Source organism: Rhinoderma darwinii, chromosome 1 (genome assembly GCF_050947455.1).
Source record: "Rhinoderma darwinii isolate aRhiDar2 chromosome 1, aRhiDar2.hap1, whole genome shotgun sequence".
In the NCBI taxonomy this organism is placed as follows: domain Eukaryota; kingdom Metazoa; phylum Chordata; class Amphibia; order Anura; family Rhinodermatidae; genus Rhinoderma; species Rhinoderma darwinii.
The window spans coordinates 663,419,032-663,443,177 of NC_134687.1; the positions used below are offsets into that span (position 1 = coordinate 663,419,032).

The window sequence follows — 24,146 nt, forward strand, 5'->3', positions numbered from 1 at the left end:
TGATTCCCTGGAAAGTCAGAACAGCTTCCCGCTAGCAGGATACTTTCTGGACCACTTGTTCGGCCAGTTCGTAGACATCAACGAATTAGGGGGCAGATGCAGCAGTAGCGCCTTTAGGGTCCGTGGCTTGGTGTAACTGTTACGTATCATGTACCAATTAACGGAGGCAGATTGACACAGCCCCAATCTGAATAGCACGGTCCCCAGAATATTCTCGAATTGGTGGCGGCAGGTCCAATGGCAAAGTCAAAATCTAGAGATCAGACAATACAGAAATACACAGAAACCTGGAGAGGTATGTAACACAGTGTGTAACACCGGCAGCGGGTCCCGTTCCTCCCGCTGGCGTCTACTGTTGTCCTCTACTCGCGATCACACTGTCTCTAGTGTGTCGCTATTGCTGTCTGTTGTCAGCCAGTTATCTGCTGTCTGCCGTGTCCAGCTACGTACCTGTGTCCATCTGTCCGCTCTCTGCATGTATCCAGTCATCTTCTGTCCACCAGTGTAAAGCTATGAGCTTCCATCCGGCTGCCCACTGACCATCTGCCTCCTGCTGTCGGTGTCAAGCCTGAACTTTCCACCCATTAAGGTACCATCTGCCTGTCGCAGCTACTCCACTGGGACCACCTCAAGGGGTAGCAACCCGGCAGCCTCCCCGCAGTGAAGTCCAGATCCCTGTATAGCTGTTAAACGGTGAAGAACGGGGACGCTGCTTAGAAAATGGCCTTAGAGGTGACCCTAAGCCAAACCGGTGGAGTAGCCCAAAATTACAGAGACATTGTACACGGGGTAGAGGCACCACTAAGAAAAACGGAGACACGCAGGAGGCTATTACACGGGGCAGTGATGGTAATTTTACCCCTGCACCCCCCAGGACAGATCTGGGGCGACTTCACTGACGTTGTTATTTCCGGCACTTCCTCGGAATCAGTCACTGCTCTTAGTGTTTCATCTTAAACCAAGGTTTTCAGTTACAAAACATCACGAGCTCTGTGGGGAAACTTCTGCTTCCTGGACTATTTCCTGGGTCTGTAACCCCTGAAAAGCCGCCTGTAGATGATGAGAGTGGTAGAAGGGAAGACGTTGAGATGAGGAGCGTCTACGTTCTTCTGATCTTACTTCATGGTGAGTCTATCAGTAGCGGCGACCGTCTCATGTGTCTTACTGGACCTTTCATTCATTTCAATGGAGAGTGACCACACCTGCTCGTCCTCCTCTCCACCAGCTGCTAGCCAAGTATATTTAGTATCAGTGGGGGATTCAGCGATCGGACTGGACCCCACTAATCAGTGTGTGATGTCAGGTCCTGGGGGCTGAACCCCTCTAATCAGTGTGTGATGTCAGGTCCTGGAGGCTGAACCCCTACTAATCAGTGTGTGATGTCAGGTCCTGGAGGCTGAACCCCTCTAATCAGTGTGTGATGTCAGGTCCTGGAGGCTGAACCCCTCTAATCAGTGTGTGATGTCAGGTCCTGTAGGCTGAACCCCTCTAATCAGTGTGTGATGTCAGGTCCTGGAGGCTGAACCCCTCTAATCAGTGTGTGATGTCAGGTCCTGGAGGCTGAACCCCTCTAATCAGTGTGTGAAGTCAGGTCCTGGAGGCTGAACCCCTCTAAACAGTGTGTGATGTCAGGTCCTGGAGACTGAACCCCTCTAATCAGTGTGTGATGTCAGGTCCTGGCGGCTGAACCCCTCTAATCAGTGTGTGATGTCAGGTCCTGGAGGCTGAACCCCACTAATCAGTGTGTGATGTCAGGTCCTGGGGGCTGAACCCCTCTAATCAGTGTGTGATGTCAGGTCCTGGAGGCTGAACCACTCTAATCAGTGTGTGATGTCAGGTGCTGGAGGCTGAACCCCTCTAATCAGTGTGTGATGTCAGCTCCTGGAGGCTGAACCCCTCTAATCAGTGTGTGATGTCAGGTCCTGGAGGCTGAACCCCTCTAATCAGTGTGTGATGTCAGGGTCCTGGAGGCTGAACCCCTCTAATCAGTGTGTGATGTCAGGTCCTGGAGACTGAACCCCACTAATCAGTGTGTGATGTCAGGTCCTGGAGGCTGAACCCCTCTAATCAGTGTGTGATGTCAGGTCCTGGAGGCTGAACCCCTCTAAACAGTGTGTGATGTCAGGTCCTGGAGACTGAACCCCTCTAATCAGTGTGTGATGTCAGGTCCTGGAGACTGAACCCCACTAATCAGTGTGTGATGTCAGGTCCTGGAGGCTGAACCCCTCTAATCAGTGTGTGATGTCAGGTCCTGGAGACTGAACCCCACTAATCAGTGTGTGATGTCAGGTCCTGGAGGCTGAACCCCTCTAATCAGTGTGTGATGTCAGGTCCTGGAGGCTGAACCCCTCTAATCAGTGTGTGATGTCAGGTCCTGGAGGCTGTACCCCTCTAATCAGTGTGTGATGTCATGTCCTGGAGGGTGAACCCCTCTAATCAGTGTGTTATGTCATGTCCTGGAGGGTGAACCCCGTTAATCAGTGTGTGATGTCAGGTCCTGGAGGCTGAACCCCTCTAATCAGTGTGTGATGTCAGGTCCTGGAGGCTGAACCCCTCTAATCAGTGTGTGATGTCCTGGAGGCTGAACCCCTCTAATCAGTGTGTGATGTCAGGTCCTGGAGGCTGAACCCCTCTAATCAGTGTGTGATGTCAGGTCCTGGAGGCTGAACCCCTCTAATCAGTGTGTGAAGTCAGGTCCTGGAGGCTGAACCCCTCTAAACAGTGTGTGATGTCAGGTCCTGGAGACTGAACCCCTCTAATCAGTGTGTGATGTCAGGTCCTGGAGGCTGAACCCCACTAATCAATGTGTGATGTCAGGGTCCTGGAGGCTGAACCCCTCTAATCAGTGTGTGATGTCAGGTCCTGGAGGCTGAACCCCTCTAATCAGTGTGTGATGTCAGGTCCTGGAGGCTGAACCCCTCTAATCAGTGTGTGATGTCAGGTCCTGGAGACTGAACCCCACTAATCAGTGTGTGATGTCAGGTCCTGGAGGCTGAACCCCTCTAATCAGTGTGTGATGTCAGGTCCTGGAGGCTGAACCCCTCTAATCAGTGTGTGATGTCAGGTCCTGGAGGCTGTACCCCTCTAATCAGTGTGTGATGTCATGTCCTGGAGGGTGAACCCCTCTAATCAGTGTGTTATGTCATGTCCTGGAGGGTGAACCCCGTTAATCAGTGTGTGATGTCAGGTCCTGGAGGCTGAACCCCTCTAATCAGTGTGTGATGTCAGGTCCTGGAGGCTGAACCCCTCTAATCAGTGTGTGATGTCCTGGAGGCTGAACCCCTCTAATCAGTGTGTGATGTCAGGTCCTGGAGGCTGAACCCCTCTAATCAGTGTGTGATGTCAGGTCCTGGAGGCTGAACCCCTCTAATCAGTGTGTGAAGTCAGGTCCTGGAGGCTGAACCCCTCTAAACAGTGTGTGATGTCAGGTCCTGGAGACTGAACCCCTCTAATCAGTGTGTGATGTCAGGTCCTGGAGGCTGAACCCCACTAATCAATGTGTGATGTCAGGGTCCTGGAGGCTGAACCCCTCTAATCAGTGTGTGATGTCAGGTCCTGGAGGCTGAACCCCTCTAATCAGTGTGTGATGTCAGGTCCTGGAGGCTGAACCCCTCTAATCAGTGTGTGATGTCAGGTCCTGGAGGCTGAACCCCTCTAATCAGTGTGTGATGTCAGGTCCTGGAGGTTGAACCCCTCTAATCAGTGTGTGATGTCAGGTCCTGGAGGCTGAACCCCTCTAATCAGTGTGTGAAGTCAGGTCCTGGAGGCTGAACCCCTCTAAACAGTGTGTGATGTCAGGTCCTGGAGACTGAACCCCTCTAATCAGTGTGTGATGTCAGGTCCTGGAGGCCGAACCCCACTAATCAGTGTGTGATGTCAGGGTCCTGGAGGCTGAACCCCTCTAATCAGTGTGTGATGTCAGGTCCTGGAGGCTGAACCCCTCTAATCAGTGTGTGATGTCAGGTCCTGGCGGCTGAACCCCTCTAATCAGTGTGTGATGTCAGGTCCTGGAGGCTGAACCCCTCTAATCAGTGTGTGAAGTCAGGTCCTGGAGGCTGAACCCCTCTAATCAGTGTGTGAAGTCAGGTCCTGGAGGCTGAACCCCACTAATCAGTGTGTGATGTCAGGTCCTGGAGGCTGAACCCCTCTAATCAGTGTGTGATGTCAGGTCCTGGAGGCTGAACCCCTCTAATCAGTGTGTGATGTCAGGTCCTGGAGACTGTACCCCACTAATCAGTGTGTGATGTCAGGTCCTGGAAACTGAACCCCTCTAATCAGTGTGTGATGTCAGGTCCTGGGGGCTGAACCCCTCTAATCAGTGTGTGATGTCAGGTCCTGGCGGCTGAACCTCTTTAATCAGTGTGTGATTTTAGGTCCTGGAGACTGAACCCCTCTAATCAGTGTGTGAAGTCAGGTCCTGGAGGCTGAACCCCACTAATCAGTGTGTGATGTCAGGTCCTGGAGGCTGAACCCCTCTAATCAGTGTGTGATGTCAGGTCCTGGAGGCTGAACCCCACTAATCAGTGTGTAATGTCAGGTCCTGGAGACTGAACCCGTCTAACCAGTGTGTGATGTCAGGGTCCTGGAGGCTGTACCCCTCTAATCAGTGTGTGATGTCAGGTCCTGGAGGCTGAACCCCACTAATCAGTGTGTAATGTCAGGTCCTGGAGACTGAACCCCTCTAATCAGTGTGTAATGTCAGGTCCTGGAGACTGAACCCCTCTAATCAGTGTGTGATGTCAGGTCCTGGAGGCTGAACCCCTCTAATCAGTGTGTGATGTCAGGTCCTGGAGGCTGTACCCCTCTAATCAGTGTGTGATGTCAGGTCCTGGAGACTGAACCCCTCTAATCAGTGTGTGATGTCAGGTCCTGGAGGCTGAACCCCTCTAAACAGTGTGTGCTGTCAGGTCCTGGAGGCTGAACCCCTCTAATCAGTGTGTGATGTCAGGTCCTGGAGGCTGAACCCCTCGAATTAGTGTGTGATGTCAGGTCCTGGCGGCTGAACCCCTCTAATCAGTGTGTGATGTCAGGGTCCTGGAGACTGAACCCCACTAATCAGTGTGTGATGTCAGGTCCTGGAGGCTGAACCCCTCTAATCAGTGTGTGATGTCAGGGTCCTGGAGGCTGAACCCCTCTAATCAGTGTGTGATGTCAGGTCCTGGAGACTGAACCCCACTAATCAGTGTGTGATGTCAGGTCCTGGAGGCTGAACCCCTCTAATCAGTGTGTGATGTCAGGTCCTGGAGGCTGAACCCCTCTAAACAGTGTGTGATGTCAGGTCCTGGAGACTGAACCCCTCTAATCAGTGTGTGATGTCAGGTCCTGGAGGCTGAACCCCTCTAATCAGTGTGTGATGTCAGGTCCTGGAGGCTGAACCCCTCTAATCAGTGTGTGATGTCAGGTCTTGGCGGCTGAACCCCTCTAATCAGTGTGTGATGTCAGGTCCTGGAGGCTGAACCCCTCTAATCAGTGTGTGATGTCAGGTCCTGGAGGCTGAACCCCTCTAATTAGTGTGTGATGTCAGGTCCTGGAGACTGAACCCCTCTAATCAGTGTGTGATGTCAGGTCCTGGAGGCTGAACCCCTCTAATCAGTGTGTGATGTCAGGTCCTGGAGGCTGAACCCCTCTAATCAGTGTGTGATGTCAGGTCTTGGCGGCTGAACCCCTCTAATCAGTGTGTGATGTCAGGGTCCTGGAGGATGAACCCCTCTAATCAGTGTGTAATGTCAGGTCCTGGAGACTGAACTCCTCTAATCAGTGTGTGATGTCAGGTCCTGGAGACTGAACCCCTCTAATCAGTGTGTGATGTCAGGTCCTGGCGGCTGAACTCCTCTAATCAGTGTGTGATGTCAGGTCCTGGAGGCTGAACCCCTACTAATCAGTTTGTGATGTCAGGTCCTGGAGGCTGGACCCCTCTAATTAGTGTGTGATGTCAGGTCCTGGAGACTGAACCCCTCTAATCAGTGTGTGATGTCAGGTCCTGGAGGCTGAACCCCTCTAATCAGTGTGTGATGTCAGGTCCTGGAGGCTGAACCCCTCTAATCAGTGTGTGATGTCAGGTCCTGGAGGCTGAACCCCTTTAATCAGTGTGTGATGTCAGGTCCTGGAGACTGAACCCCTCTAATCAGTGTGTGATGTCAGGTCCTGGAGACTGAACCCCTCTAATCAGTGTGTGATGTCAGGTCCTGGAGGCTGAACCCCTCTAATCAGTGTGTGATGTCAGGTCTTGGCGGCTGAACCCCTCTAATCAGTGTGTGATGTCAGGGTCCTGGAGGCTGAACCCCTCTAATCAGTGTGTAATGTCAGGTCCTGGAGACTGAACTCCTCTAATCAGTGTGTGATGTCAGGTCCTGGAGACTGAACCCCTCTAATCAGTGTGTGATGTCAGGTCCTGGCGGCTGAACTCCTCTAATCAGTGTGTGATGTCAGGTCCTGGAGGCTGAACCCCTACTAATCAGTTTGTGATGTCAGGTCCTGGAGGCTTGACCCCTCTAATTAGTGTGTGATGTCAGGTCCTGGAGACTGAACCCCTCTAATCAGTGTGTGATGTCAGGTCCTGGAGGCTGAACCCCTCTAATCAGTGTGTGATGTCAGGTCCTGGAGACTGAATCCTCTAATCAGTGTGTGATGTCAGGTCCTGATGTCTGAACCCCTCTAATCAGTGTGTGATGTCAGGGTCCTGGCGGCTGAAACCCTCTAATCAGTGTGTGATGTCAGGGTTCTGGAGGCTGAACCCCTCTAATCAGTGTGTGATGTCAGGTCCTGGAGGCTGTACCCCTCTAATCAGTGTGTGATGTCAGGTCTTGGCGGCTGAACCCCTCTAATCAGTGTGTGATGTCAGGTCCTGGAGGCTGAACCCCTCTAATCAGTGTGTGATGTCAGGTCCTGGAGGCTGAACCCCTCTAATCAGTGTGTGATGTCAGGTCCTGGAGGCTGAACCCCTTTAATCAGTGTGTGATGTCAGGTCCTGGAGACTGAACCCCTCTAATCAGTGTGTGATGTCAGGTCCTGGAGACTGAACCCCTCTAATCAGTGTGTGATGTCAGGTCCTGGAGGCTGAACCCCTCTAATCAGTGTGTGATGTCAGGTCCTGGAGGCTGAACCCCTTTAATCATTATGTGATGTGACCTGTAGTTCAAATTTCCCAATTTATTATTAGTGAGTGAACTATTCCATAATCCCCCACATAATCGTCTTACTCACCGTCCTCCGCACTTCCGTTTCCTCATATATATTTCTAATTATTACCCTCTTCCCCCTTCCCCCTGGTACGATGATCTCTCACAGTGGATTTGGTGACATCCAGTTGCAGACAGTCAATCTTCAGGCTGAAAGCAGCAGCGGAGAAAAAGCCTAATCTATAGATAACCGATTCCTTTATATAAGCTCGGGGGTCTCGTATAGACAGTGCAGAGTGAACCCCTGTATAAGCTGGGGGTCTCGTATAGACGGTGCAGAGTGAACCCCTGTATAAGCTAGGGGGTCTTGTATAGATGGTAAGAATTAACCCCTGTATAAGCTGGGGGTCTCGTATAGACGGTGCAGAGTGAACCCCTGTATAATGCTCTGAGGGTGAGAAGAGGACATTGTCATACATGGTCTGTGGGCGGTTATTAGTTGGATCCTGGTTCCTCCTTTCCTTGCTGTGTAGGTTACTGCCCGGTATAGAGAGACTAGTAGGTCACTGCCCGGTATAGAGAGACTAGTAGGTCACTGCCCGTTATAGAGAGGCTAGTAGGTCACTGGCCGGTATAGAGAGACTAGTAGGTCACTGGCCGGTATAGAAAGGCTAGTAGGTCACTGCCCGGTATAGAGAGTGTCACGGTGCGAGGTGTGAACCCACTGGGCCGTACCGCGTAGCAGGGATGGCAGCTGGCCAAACCGGAGAGTACACAGTTCAATGGTTCTACGAGAGTACCTGAGGCAAATGTAGGCAGTGGCGAGGTGGACATGTCCAGGGACAGGCGGCGGGAAGTCTTCCGGTGGGGCGTAGCAGGGCAGCGTAGGCTGTAGGACAGCACGGCAGGTAGCACAGCACGGCAATACCACTAGGTAGCACGGAGACAGGATACGGGATACGGAATATAGGAGCAAGGTACACTGGGAGGCTGGAAGACACTGGGAGACCATAAGCAAGACAAACAATGGAAAACTAACAATGCTCTGGCAAAGGGCAAGAGGGCAGAGCCCCTTTTATAGCCCAGGGCATCCTGGGCCAGATTGCAATTTTACTGTAAAAACGCGCGCACTGGCCCTTTAAGGCCGTGCACGCACGGGCGCGCGCACCCGCCGGAGACACTCAGGATCCAGAAGAGAGTGCCGGCGCCTGACTTGGGGACGACGCTGCAGAGAGGTATTCTCAAAATGTAAGGATGCACACCTTATATAGACGTAGTATTGGTGCTATGAAGGTTCGGGCTGGATGACCCACAATAGTGATCAATAAAACCTAGAAGCACTCCAATGATTCTTTCGAAATATTTTCAAGATAATTTTATTATGAATAATTCATACACGATATTCCTTTTCAAGCGATATTTCTTGGACGTTTCGACCTCACCTAGGTCTTTATCACAATCGCTGTAATAACATAACATGTACAACGTATGTAATGACATAATAAAATATAACGGACAACTGAATAGAGTAAACAAATGATATAAAATAGAAAAAAAACACACATAATAAACAATGTAGAGAGCAGACTAAGTCAGCAAAGCATATATATTGATCAATAATTCAACATATGAAGTAATGCATCAACCATGAGGGTTGTACAGACATGTATATACATTCATGCAATACAGTATTATAAAACTATCGCATACAGGTAAGAATAAATTTTAGATTAGAACTATCACTTAAGCAACATGTAATGAGATACTAAAGATATTACTATGTCAGATATACTCATAAAAGTAAACCTTCACAGGAACTGATGATATCAAATAGGGGCTAGAACTATGTCATTCCATCAGACCATGACCTAAACCGGTAATATTAGTTGGTGCACAGAATAAAGGTATAATGAAGAAAGAAGAGACATTGAGTTGTAACAAGAGAGTGAGCATACCTGATAATCGTTAGGATGTGGTGTGGACGGCGTCTACCAGACGCTCTCAGATTGCAGTCTGAAAGAAGTAACCCCGAGAAGGTATTTAAATAGCGCGCGACAGTGCCGGATATCCGGTGTTTGGAACGCACTCGGAGTCCTGCGCAAGCGCACTACGCTCAGCTGTAGACTTGGCACGCAAACAAGGAACAAGTGTCAATATTGACATGATCGCTAATAAAAAGAAACGAAGACGCTGGCGCTGGAATACCCTAACCGGTATGTTAAATAACTCACTTGATTTTTAGAGAGAAATAGATACACCAAGTATAGTCTAGCTGTACTAAAATATTAGAAATAAAGAAATCGTAACTAAGGATATAGGTACATTACAATGCTCTAATAGAATGGTAATAATAAGGACAAAGCAATAAACAATATACAGGTAGAGTATAATAGTGAATTGGATTGATCATAATCTATATTATACAAAGGTGAAAAAAAGATGAAAAGAAAGGAAAAGAAAAGTAAGAAAAGTGAACCGGTTTTTAGGTACCTGTATCTGGTCATAATCGATCTCATGTTTCTTACCGTGCCTGGAAGAAATGAACATGGGTATTATATATGGAAATAAGAGAATAGACAGGGATGTAAATACTGTTCAAAACAGAAGATCATACTCCCTATTAAGACCTTTTGGTGCAAGAGTCTCCAGTGTATGTATCCAATACGATTCTCTTGTTTTTAGTAATTTAATATGGTTACCACCCCTTCTAGGTCTATGTACCTGCTCTATGACCTGAAATTTTAATTGGGAAAGATTGTGATTAAATTTCTCAAAATGATCAGGAAGCGGTAACCAAGTTTTTTTGCATCGTATAGTGGATTTGTGGCTGGATAGCCGATCCTTAATATGTTGTGTGGTCTCGCCTACATAGACCAGGCCACATGGACATTTGATAAGATAAACCACAAAATTAGAATTGCATGTAAAGTAACCTTTTACCGGAAAGGTCTTGTTGTGATGTGGGTGTTGAATCTTATCACCCTTAATGATGTTGGAACAACATGCACAATGCAAGCAAGGGAAGGTACCATGACGTTTAGTTTGCAAAAAGGATTGTCGAGGAACCCTCATAGAGCTGCCAATGTCAGCTCTAATGAGGCGATCCCGAATGTTGAATGATCTTTTGGAACACATCATCACTGGACTAGAAAATTCTGAAATATCGGGATAGGCCGTGTGTAGTGTTGGCCAATGTTTCCGAATACTCTGATATAATTTGGGTATAATCGGATGGTACGTAAGTATTAATGGAAATCTGTTTTGTTTAGGTTTAACAGTAGATGATGTGGTCCTGTTGGTCTTAATTGATCTATCCAGTTCCTTAGATAAAAGTGATGGAGGATACCCTCTCTCCTCAAATTTAGTGGACATTTGCTCTAGTCTTGTAGTTCTTCTATCAATATTGGATACAATCCTGGACACTCGAGTAAATTGTGATCTTGGTAAAGATCGTATCATATTGCTTGGATGACTGCTATTGTAATATAGTAAACTATTCTTATCTGTTGGTTTAGAATAAAGATCAGTAGTAAGTAATCCATCTTGGTCCTTCATGATAGTAGTGTCTAAAAAACAGATGTTGTCTTCACTATAATTCAATGTAAATTTTAATTCCTCTCTAACCTGATTTATCTGATGAAAAAAATCGTCAAGAGATACTTGTGGACCATCCCATATACAAAAAATATCATCGATATACCTGTGCCAGCAAATTGCATGTTGTAAAAATAGAGAATTGGTATAGATGTGTTCTTCCTCAAAAAGAGACATGTAAGCGTTGGCGTAAGGAGGTGCTACATTAGAGCCCATGGCTGTACCGCAGACTTGAACATAATAGTCATCGCCAAATAGGAAGAAATTCTCATGTAGGATTAAGTGGAGTAGTTGAAGGCACAGAGATATTGAATCGGTGTTCATCGTAGTTAAATTGAGTAGATGAGTAACTGCCTGTATGCCCCTATGATGGGTTATCGAGGTGTAGAGGCTATTAACATCTAGAGTAACTAGAATGCATGTGGGATTAACCCTTGAAAGCTCATTTACATTCCGTAAAAAATGGCCTGTGTCTAAGATAAAGGATCTAGTAGATTTAATTAGAGGTGTTAGTATTTTCTCCAAAAAAATAGATAATGGTGAGAGGATAGAATCCGTGGATGCTACTATAGGTCTGCCTGGTGGATTTTTTAAGGACTTGTGGATTTTGGGTAAGATTTTGGGTAAGACCTAGGTGAGGTCGAAACGTCCAAGAAATATCGCTTGAAAAGGAATATCGTGTATGAATTATTCATAATAAAATTATCTTGAAAATATTTCGAAAGAATCATTGGAGTGCTTCTAGGTTTTATTGATCACTATTGTGGGTCATCCAGCCCGAACCTTCATAGCACCAATACTACGTCTATATAAGGTGTGCATCCTTACATTTTGAGAATATTCATTGTTTGGTCTTGATAAGGTGCACCCATATCCATATCCAGATGACGTCGGAAACATTTGCATATGATCAATCTACTACTACCTCTATACTATCGCAGGTAACGAATTCGGGAGAATTTCTCCGTATCCCACCTCATGAGCTACGCACCAGGGATTACGAAAAGGAATTACGTAAATTTACATCTCAGGATTTACATTGTGTTACATTGGCGGAATATCACCGCCTTGGCAGAATCCCACGAGGTTTGCGCAGTCACCTGAGACCAACATTGTTTTCGGAAGACCGACTATACTGCGAACAGTTTCAAAAAATACTAAACAAGTGTTCATTGGATTTGATCTTACTCACAGTTGAATTTCTACAAAAGTCTATCAAGGAATCATCAGAGAAAATCAAAAATTTGGAAACACAACTATCTTCATCTCTATCTAGTAGTGAATGGGAATCTCTAAAGAATCGCACTGACAACGCCATTAAGGAGTATACCAAAGAAGTGGAGCTGAGGAAAAGAGAGAAATTTCAACGAGACGCTAACGACTACTCCAACAACACAGTCTATAGATGGCAGGAATCCTCCAATACATGGCGGTCACGCAGAGGATTTATACCTGGAAGCAGATCCACCTCTGGGAGCGATACATCTGTAGAAAGACCTGTCTATCGTTCTCAACGTTTTTTAGGGAACCGCAGGGGCAGAAACGCCCAACCCGAAGGTCGCTTAGGCGAAGGGAGAAGTCGAGAACCTGGGATACAGACAAGGTCCCAGGTAAGGACAATAGTTTGGTAGTGAACATTTCCTCCCACACCTTGGACCCTGCTGAACTTTCGGTTTTACAAAAAGGTTTATCCTTTTGTCCAACTGCTTCATGTAATACATTTACTTTGGATCAGGAACTCAATAGGTTTTATAGAAGCCTTAGACTGAAAACGCATTTTGGTTTATCAGATGTCAAATTGTATACTAATCCGCTTGTATCTGTAGTCAGTCCCACACCACTAACTATCGACAAATTAGGCTTACGCAACCGTAGTCGTTTTTCTCCTCCTAAAATCTATCATGCCACTGAGGCGTTCATAGACCTGGTCAAGAGAGATACTACATCTCTTCTGGCCCAATATAGATTGGGACGTTTTCCTCATAAATATAATTTATCTAAACTCGAATTGGATGCTCTCAGAACTTTGAGTGATAATAAGGAAATCGTCATCAAACCAGCCGACAAAGGCGGGGCGATAGTAGTTTGGGATAAGAATGATTACATTACAGAAATAGAGAGACAACTATCTGATAGTAACACCTATATTAAAATAGATAGCGATCCAACCATGAAAATTCAGGCCAAAATCTCTGTGATCCTAGATGACTTCAAAGAACGGGGAACAATTGACGATAAGACACATAAATTTCTCTTGAACCCTTATCCTATAACACCTGTCTTTTACGTCTTACCCAAAATCCACAAGTCCTTAAAAAATCCACCAGGCAGACCTATAGTAGCATCCACGGATTCTATCCTCTCACCATTATCTATTTTTTTGGAGAAAATACTAACACCTCTAATTAAATCTACTAGATCCTTTATCTTAGACACAGGCCATTTTTTACGGAATGTAAATGAGCTTTCAAGGGTTAATCCCACATGCATTCTAGTTACTCTAGATGTTAATAGCCTCTACACCTCGATAACCCATCATAGGGGCATACAGGCAGTTACTCATCTACTCAATTTAACTACGATGAACACCGATTCAATATCTCTGTGCCTTCAACTACTCCACTTAATCCTACATGAGAATTTCTTCCTATTTGGCGATGACTATTATGTTCAAGTCTGCGGTACAGCCATGGGCTCTAATGTAGCACCTCCTTACGCCAACGCTTACATGTCTCTTTTTGAGGAAGAACACATCTATACCAATTCTCTATTTTTACAACATGCAATTTGCTGGCACAGGTATATCGATGATATTTTTTGTATATGGGATGGTCCACAAGTATCTCTTGACGATTTTTTTCATCAGATAAATCAGGTTAGAGAGGAATTAAAATTTACATTGAATTATAGTGAAGACAACATCTGTTTTTTAGACACTACTATCATGAAGGACCAAGATGGATTACTTACTACTGATCTTTATTCTAAACCAACAGATAAGAATAGTTTACTATATTACAATAGCAGTCATCCAAGCAATATGATACGATCTTTACCAAGATCACAATTTACTCGAGTGTCCAGGATTGTATCCAATATTGATAGAAGAACTACAAGACTAGAGCAAATGTCCACTAAATTTGAGGAGAGAGGGTATCCTCCATCACTTTTATCTAAGGAACTGGATAGATCAATTAAGACCAACAGGACCACATCATCTACTGTTAAACCTAAACAAAACAGATTTCCATTAATACTTACGTACCATCCGATTATACCCAAATTATATCAGAGTATTCGGAAACATTGGCCAACACTACACACGGCCTATCCCGATATTTCAGAATTTTCTAGTCCAGTGATGATGTGTTCCAAAAGATCATTCAACATTCGGGATCGCCTCATTAGAGCTGACATTGGCAGCTCTATGAGGGTTCCTCGACAATCCTTTTTGCAAACTAAACGTCATGGTACCTTCCCTTGCTTGCATTGTGCATGTTGTTCCAACATCATTAAGGGTGATAAGATTCAACACCCACATCACAACAAGACCTTTCCGGTAAAAGGTTACTTTACATGCAATTCTAATTTTGTGGTTTATCTTATCAAATGTCCATGTGGCCTGGTCTATGTAGGCGAGACCACACAACATATTAAGGATCGGCTATCCAGCCACAAATCCACTATACGATGCAAAAAAACTTGGTTACCGCTTCCTGATCATTTTGAGAAATTTAATCACAATCTTTCCCAATTAAAATTTCAGGTCATAGAGCAGGTACATAGACCTAGAAGGGGTGGTAACCATATTAAATTACTAAAAACAAGAGAATCGTATTGGATACATACACTGGAGACTCTTGCACCAAAAGGTCTTAATAGGGAGTATGATCTTCTGTTTTGAACAGTATTTACATCCCTGTCTATTCTCTTATTTCCATATATAATACCCATGTTCATTTCTTCCAGGCACGGTAGGAAACATGAGATCGATTATGACCAGATACAGGTACCTAAAAACCGGTTCACTTTTCTTACTTTTCTTTTCCTTTCTTTTCATCTTTTTTTCACCTTTGTATAATATAGATTATGATCAATCCAATTCACTATTATACTCTACCTGTATATTGTTTATTGCTTTGTCCTTATTATTACCATTCTATTAGAGCATTGTAATGTACCTATATCCTTAGTTACGATTTCTTTATTTCTAATATTTTAGTACAGCTAGACTATACTTGGTGTATCTATTTCTCTCTAAAAATCAAGTGAGTTATTTAACATACCGGTTAGGGTATTCCAGCGCCAGCGTCTTCGTTTCTTTTTATTAGCGATCATGTCAATATTGACACTTGTTCCTTGTTTGCGTGCCAAGTCTACAGCTGAGCGTAGTGCGCTTGCGCAGGACTCCGAGTGCGTTCCAAACACCGGATATCCGGCACTGTCGCGCGCTATTTAAATACCTTCTCGGGGTTACTTCTTTCAGACTGCAATCTGAGAGCGTCTGGTAGACGCCGTCCACACCACATCCTAACGATTATCAGGTATGCTCACTCTCTTGTTACAACTCAATGTCTCTTCTTTCTTCATTATACCTTTATTCTGTGCACCAACTAATATTACCGGTTTAGGTCATGGTCTGATGGAATGACATAGTTCTAGCCCCTATTTGATATCATCAGTTCCTGTGAAGGTTTACTTTTATGAGTATATCTGACATAGTAATATCTTTAGTATCTCATTACATGTTGCTTAAGTGATAGTTCTAATCTAAAATTTATTCTTACCTGTATGCGATAGTTTTATAATACTGTATTGCATGAATGTATATACATGTCTGTACAACCCTCATGGTTGATGCATTACTTCATATGTTGAATTATTGATCAATATATATGCTTTGCTGACTTAGTCTGCTCTCTACATTGTTTATTATGTGTGTTTTTTTTCTATTTTATATCATTTGTTTACTCTATTCAGTTGTCCGTTATATTTTATTATGTCATTACATACGTTGTACATGTTATGTTATTACAGCGATTGTGATAAAGACCTAGGTGAGGTCGAAACGTCCAAGAAATATCGCTTGAAAAGGAATATCGTGTATGAATTATTCATAATAAAATTATCTTGAAAATATTTCGAAAGAATCATTGGAGTGCTTCTAGGTTTTATTGATCGCTGCAGAGAGGTAAGCTGTCTATGACTACGGCCGTCTGGGTTAATGAATGATCGACGGGCCGTGGCCATAGACGCTACAGTATCCCCCCTCTTACGCCCCCTCCTATTGGGACCAGAGCGAGAGAGAAACTTCCTCACGAGGACAGGGGCATCGATGTTCTCCTCTGGCTCCCAAGACCTCTCTTCTGGGCCCAACCCCCTCCAGTCCACCAAATAAAATGTCCTTCCTCCTCTCTTCTTGGTAGCCAGAATCTCCTTTACCTCGAAAGTCCCTGATGGGCCGCCAGGAACCACTGTGGAACTAGGAGTCCTGGAGTAGCGGTTCAGGACCACCGGTTTTAGCAGGGAGACGTGAAAGGAGTTAGGAATCCTGAGTGTAGGGGGGAGCCGCAGCTTGTAGGATACCGGGTTAATTTGTAGCAGGACTTCGAAGGGACCAAGGAACCTCGGAGCAAATTTGCATGACGGCACCTTCAGCCGGATATTCCTAGAAGACAGCCAGACTTTAGTCCCTGGAAGGAACTGCGGAGGCACCCGTCTTCTAGTATCTGCCTTTCTCTTCATGCAGTCCACCGCCAAGAGGATAGAAGATCGGGTCTGTTGCCATATCTGTAGAAAGTCCCTGAAGGTAGAATCGGCTGCAGGCACCTGGGACATTGTAGAAACAGGAAGAGGTATACAAGGATGTTGGCCGTAGACGATGAAAAATGGACTGGATGTGGTTGACTCACTGGTGTGGTTGTTATAGGAAAACTCTGCTCACAGGAGCAACTGCACCCAATCATCATGGTGCCTGGACACAAAGTGACGTAGGTAGTTCTCCATAATCTGGTTAACTCTCTCGACTTGCCCGTTGGACTGGGGATGATAGGCCGAAGAGAAGTCCAATTTCACACCAAGGAGCCCACAGAGTGCTCTCCAAAACTTTGAGGTGAACTGGACACCTCTGTCCTAGACGATATGCAGGGGCAAGCCGTGCAGACGGAAGATGTGCTGTATGAAGAGGTCAGCCAATCGCGTAGCAGACGGCAGAGCGGTCAACGGAATGAAGTGAGCCATCTTGGAAAATCGATCCACCACCACCCAGATCACACTGCAACTCGCCGAAGAAGGAAGATCCGTGACGTAGTCCATAGCGACATGTTGCCACGGGGCAACGGGCACAGGCAGTGGTTGGAGCAGGCCAGCAGGTCTGGAGTGAGAAACTTTATTTACTGCACAGACTGTGCAAGAGGAGACAAAGTCCATGACATCTTTGGGCAGCGTGGGCCACCAGAACTGACGGGTGATTAGATCTTGGGTCTTACGAGCATCCGCGTGACCTGCCAGCTTAGAACTGTGACCCCAGCGAAGAATTCTTCCTCGGTCAACCAGACGCACAAAAGTCCTACCCGGAGGAATGTCTCTGACTTGCAGGGGATTCACAGAGAAGATGCAGGATGGGTCAATGATATTCTGTGGAGATTCCGAGGCGTCTTCAGTTTCAAAGGATCTAGACAAGGCATCGGCCCTCACAATCTTGTCGGCGGGACGGTAGTGGAGTTCGAACCGGAACCGAGCAAAGAACAACGACCACCTGGCTTGACGAGGATTCAACCGCTGGGCCGTCTGTAGGTAGGTCAAATTCTTGTGATCCGTGAAGATCAGGATAGGATGAACCGCACCCTCCAGTAGGTGTCTCCACTCCTGCAGAGCCAGTTTGATGTCCAGTAACTCCCGGTCCCCAATCGAGTAGTTACGCTCTGCGGAAGAAAACAGCTTGGAATAGTAACCACATACCACAGCCGTGCCTTTCGGTCTTTTCTGGAACAACAGTGCACCAGCATCCACCGAGGAAGCGTCCACCTCTAACGAAAATTATATGGATACATCTGGATGGTCCAGAATTGAGGCAGATGTGAAGGCTTTCTTTAAGGATTCGAATGCGGCTTCAGCCTCCGGGGTCCACATCTTGGCATTCATACCTTTCTTAGTGAGGGTGGAGATAGGGGCTGTCAAAGATGAGGAGTTGGGGATGAAGAATCGGTAGAAGTTGGCGAATCCTAGAAAGCGTTGGATGGCCCTTAAGCCTTGGGGGCGTTGCCACTCCAGGATGGCCTTTACCTTCTGGGGGTCCATCTTGAGGCCCTGATCTGAGATAATATAGCCCAGGAAGGATAGAGACTTCTTCTCAAACACACACTTCTACAACTTGGCGTAAAGTCGATTCTCTCTTAGACGAAGCAACACCTGGCGGACATGACTTTGATGAGGTACTGGATCTGGGGAAAAAAATCAGAATGTCATCGAGATACACCACAACACAAACATAAAGGAGATCACGAAAAATGTCATTGACAAATTCTTGAAATACTGCGGGGGCGTTACACAGGCCGAAGGGCATGACTAAGTATTCGTAATGCCCATCACGAGTATTAAAGGCAGTCTTCCATTCGTCACCTCGATGGATCCGAATCAGATTATAGGCCAAGGGCAAGAGGGCAGAGCCCCTTTTATAGCCCAGGGCATCCTGGGCCAGATTGCAATTTTACTGTAAAAACACGCGCACCGGCCCTTTAAGGCCTTGCAAGCGCGGGCGCGCGCACCCGCCGGAGACACTCAGGATCCGGAAGAGAGTGCCGGCGCCTGACTGGGGGGCGACGCTGCAGAGAGGTAAGCTGTCTATGACCACGGCCGTCGGGCTTAATGACCGATCGACGGGCCGTGGCCATAGATGCTACAGAGAGGCTAGTAGGTCACTGCCCGGTATAGAGAGGCTAGTAGGTCACTGCCCAGTATAGAGAGGCAAGTAGGTCACTGCCCGGTATAGAGAGGCTGGTAGGTCACTGCCCGGTATAGAGAGGCTGGTAGGTCACTGCCCGGTACAGAGAGACTAGTAGGTCACTGCCCGGTACAGGGAGACTAGTAGGTCACTGTCCGGTACAGAGAGACTAGTATATCATTGTCCGGTACAGAGAGACTAGTAGGTCACTGCCCGGTACAGAGAGACTAGTGGGTCACTGCCCGGTATAGGGAGACTAGTAGGTCACTGCCCGGTATAGGTAGACTAGTAGGTCACTGCCCGGTATAGGGAGACTAGTAGGTCACTGCTGGTATAGGGAGACTAGTAGGTCACTGCCCGGTATAGGGAGACTAGTAGGTCACTGCCCGGTATAGAGACTTGTAACCTTCTTGGTACGGACAGTTGTATTAAAACCCTTTACCTGCAGATATTGATCCTGCTCCCGGCGTGTAGTGGATTTTATACCTCATATTTCCCATGCTTCTCACCATGCTGGATACAATAAGGGCCAGATTCAGATTGCACAATGGCCAGTGCGGTACTTACTGATTGTGCCCCCAACCCCATATTGTGTACTGTCATACAGGGTACAAATAACTAGACCATTCTGTGCGAAATGATCAGTGTCATGCAGAATGGTGCCTAGATAACATACTATATGCTCGCTACCTAAGTAAATACCCCCATAAAGTGCCTAAATAATACCCCCATACAGTGCTCAAATAATACCCCCATACAGTGCTCAAATAATACCCCTATACAGTGCTCAAATAATACCCCCATACAGTGCCTAAATAATTCCCCATACAGTGCCTAAATAAATCCCCCATACAATGCCTAAATAATTTCTCCATACAGTGCTCACATAATACCCACATACAGTGCCTACATATTACCCCCATACAGTGTCTAAATAATACCCCCATACAGTGTCTAAATAATACTCCCATACAGTGTCTAAATAATACCCCCATACAGTGCCTACATAATACCCCCATACAGTGCCTACATAATACCCCATATAGTGCCTAATACCCCCATACAATGCCTAATACCCCCATACAATGCCTAATACCCACATACAGTGCCTAATACCCCCATACAATGCCTAAATAATACCCCCATACAACGCGTAAATTATACCCCCATACGGTGCACATCTACCAGCTCCATATATAAAATAATCTGATACCACTGCTATATAATGTCGACATCAAACCACTATACAAATAATATTGCAATGCCTAAATAATACCCCCATACAGTCCCTACATAATACCCCTATACAATGCTTACATAATACCCCCATAAAATGCTTACATAATACCCCCATACAGCGCTCAAATAATACCCCCATACAGCGGTCAAATACACAGGATCACAGAAAGATTCTTGGGTTCCCCATTGTGTCAGAACTTGGGATCACAGGAGGATCCTTGGTTTCTCGATTGTCTCAGAACTTGGGGTCACAGGAGGATTTTGGGGTTCTCAGTTGTATCAGAAGTTGGGTTTACAGAAAGGTTCTCCATTGTGTCAGAACTTGGGATCACAGGAGGATTTTGGGGTTCTCAGTTGTATCAGAAGTTGGGTTTACAGAAAGGTTCTCCATTGTCTCAGAACTTGGGGTCACAGGAGGATTTTGGGGTTCTCAGTTGTATCAGAAGTTGGGTTTACTGAAAGGTTCTCCATTGTGTCAGAACTTGGGATCACAGGAGGATCCTTGGTTTCTCCATTGTCTCAGAACTTGGGGTCACAGGAGGATTTTGGGGTTCTCAGTTGTATCAGAAGTTGGGTTTACAGAAAGGTTCTCCATTGTGTCAGAACTTGGGATCACAGGAAGATCCTTGGTTTCTCCATTGTCTCAGGACTTGGGATCAAAGGAGGATACTTGGGTTATTCGCTGTGTCAGAACTTGGGGTCACAGGAGGATCCTTGGGCTCTCTGTTGGGTCAGTCAGTGCCACATTCACATTTTTTCATTATAAACAGGCGCATGTCCAGACTCCTCCACCATCCTCTCTTCTTTATACATGAGATACCAAAGACACAATATGTGAGGGGGGAAAAAGTTATCAAGAGGGAAAATAGCAAGAAACACAGATGGATCCAACTTCTAAAGTGTCCAGTGATACGATCAGTAATGCCCTCACCACCAGTAGACGCAGAGGTGATAGACTGGGGTCCGTCATTCCAGCGATCTGTGGGTCTCATTGTAGGATTCTCGGAATGATCTAGCATTAGAGAACGTTATAAAAGGACAGATATAAAGACTCAAGTGACAGGAGATCAGCGTTACTGTCTAAATACTGACATTGCTTCTCTTATCTCCAGGGGTCTGCGCACTGGGCATCATAAGGATAACATTATTTCGTGGTGGTGGTGGTGTTAATGTTGTTGATGATGATGAAGAAGATCATGGAATGAATACCTTTGGCGGTGGCTATGCTGGTGATGGAGATGATGATGATGATGATGATGATGATGATGATGACTGCGACAATACTGATGGTAATGAAGACTACGATGATGATAATAGAGCGTTCGACAGGTCACAAACACCAATTATGGCTTTTCACTAAAAGACACAGTAACTAGGACCAGTTGGGGTCCTAAGATCAGGACCCCAAAACCCCCAGAATAAAGACCCCAGGTCCTTAGGTAACACATGCTGAAACACATCCATTATGTAGCCGAATTGACACGGATTTGCGCTGAAAATGTCAGTTTTTGAAGTGTAATGACAGAAATTTGTGAAAAATCCTTGGAAATTTGTCTGAACCGCACAAAACTCCATATAACCAGTACACGCCTCCATATAACCAGTATACACCTCGATATAACCAGTACACGCCTCCATATAACCAGTATACACCTCCATATAACCAGTATACACCTCCATATAACCAGTATACACCTCCATATAACCAGTACACACCTCCATATAACCAGTACATACCTCCATATAACCAGTATACACCTCCATATAACCAGTATACACCTCCATATAACCAGTACACACCTCCATATAACCAGTATACACCTCCATATAACCAGTACACACCTCCATATAACCAGTACATACCTCCATATAACCAGTATACACCTCCATATAACCAGTATACACCTCCATATAACCAGTATACACCTCCATATATCCAGTATACACCTCCATATAACCAGTATATACCTCCATATAACCAGTATATACCTCCATATAACCAGTATACACCTCCATATAACCAGTATACACCTCCATATAACCAGTATACACCTCCATATAACCAGTATACACCTCCATATAACTAGTATATACCTCCATATAACCAGTATACACCCCATATAACCAGTATATACCTCTATATAACCAGTATACACCTCCATATAACTAGTATACACCTCCATATAACCAGTACACGCCTCCATATAACCAGTATATACCTCTATATAACCAGTACACACCTCCATATAACTAGTATATACCTCCATATAACCAGTATACACCTCCATATAACCAGTATATACCTCCATATAACCAGTATACACCTCCATATAACCAGTATACACCTCCATATAACCAGTATACACCTCCATATAACCAGTATACACCTCCATATAACCAGTATACACCTCCATATAACCAGTATACGCCTCCATATAACTAGTATACACCTCCATATAACCAGTATACACCTCCATATAACCAGTATATACCTCCATATAACATGTACACACCTCCATATAACCAGTATACACCTCCATATAACCAGTATACACCTCCATATAACCAGTATACACCTCCAAATAACCAGTATACACCTCCATATAACCAGTATACACCTCCATATAACCAGCATACACCTCCATATAACCAGTATACACCTCCATATAACCAGTACACACCTCCATATAACCAGTATACACCTCCATATAACCAGTATATACCTCCATATAACCAGTATACACCTCCATATAACCAGTATACACCTCCATATAACCAGTATATACCTCCATATAACCAGTATACACCTCCATATAACCAGTATACGCCTCCATATAACTAGTATACACCTCCATATAACCAGTATACACCTCCATATAACCAGTATATACCTCTATATACCCAGTACACCTCCATATAACCAGTATACACCTCCATATAACCAGTATATACCTCCATATAACCAGTATATACCTCCATATAACCAGTATATACCTCCATATAACCAGTATACACCTCCATATAACCAGTATACACCTCCATATAACCAGTATACACCTCCATATAACCAGTATATACCTCCATATAACCAGTATACACCTCCATATAACCAGTATACACCTCCATATAACCAGTATATACCTCCATATAACCAGTATACACCTCCATATAACCAGTATACGCCTCCATATAACTAGTATACACCTCCATATAACCAGTATACACCTCCATATAACCAGTATATACCTCCATATAACCAGTACACACCTCCATATAACCAGTATACACCTCCATATAACCAGTATACACCTCCAAATAACCAGTATACACCTCCATATAACCAGTATACACCTCCATATAACCAGCATACACCTCCATATAACCAGTATACACCTCCATATAACCAGTACACACCTCCATATAACCAGTATACACCTCCATATAACCAGTATATACCTCCATATAACCAGTATATACCACCATATAACCAGTACACACCTCCATATAACCAGTATACACCTCTATATAACCAGTATACACCTCCATATAACCAGTATACACCTCCACATAACCAGTACACACCTCCATATAACCAGTACACACCTCCATATAACCAGTACACACCTCCATATAACCAGTATACACCTCCACATAACCAGTATACACCTCCATATTACCAGCATACACCTCCATATAACGAGTATACACCTCCATATAACCAGTATATACCACCATATAACCAGTATATACCACCATATAACCAGTATATACCACCATATAACCAGTATATACCACCATATAACCAGTATACACCTCCATATAACCAGTATATACCTCTATATACCCAGTACACCTCCATATAACCAGTATACACCTCCATATAACCAGTATATACCTCATATAACCAGTATACACCTCCATATAACCAGTATACACCTCCATATAACCAGTATACACCTCCATATAACCAGTATACACCTCCATATAACCAGTATATACCTCCATATAACCAGTATACACCTCCATAGAACCACTATATACCTCTATATACCCAGTACACCTCCATATAACCAGTATACACCTCCATATAACCACTATATACCTCTATATACCCAGTACACCTCCATATAACCAGTATACACCTCCATATAACCAGTATATACCTCCATATAACCAGTATACACCTCCATATAACCAGTATACACCTCCATATAACCAGTATATACCTCATATAACCAGTATACACCTCCATA

The 24,146-nt window shown here is 45.1% G+C and overlaps 1 protein-coding gene across 1 annotated transcript in view; it reads left to right on the forward strand.

Annotated features, from left to right (window-relative positions):
- Window positions 1-237: 237 nt before the first annotated feature.
- Window positions 238-24,146, forward strand: part of LOC142709524 (uncharacterized) — a 60,368-nt gene continuing 36,459 nt past the window's right edge. The window contains exons 1-3 of the mRNA XM_075848496.1: window positions 238-295; window positions 964-1,125; window positions 21,006-21,182. Of these exons, the coding sequence (XP_075704611.1) occupies window positions 238-295; window positions 964-1,125; window positions 21,006-21,182 (397 nt within the window). The remainder of the gene's footprint in view (window positions 296-963; window positions 1,126-21,005; window positions 21,183-24,146) is intronic.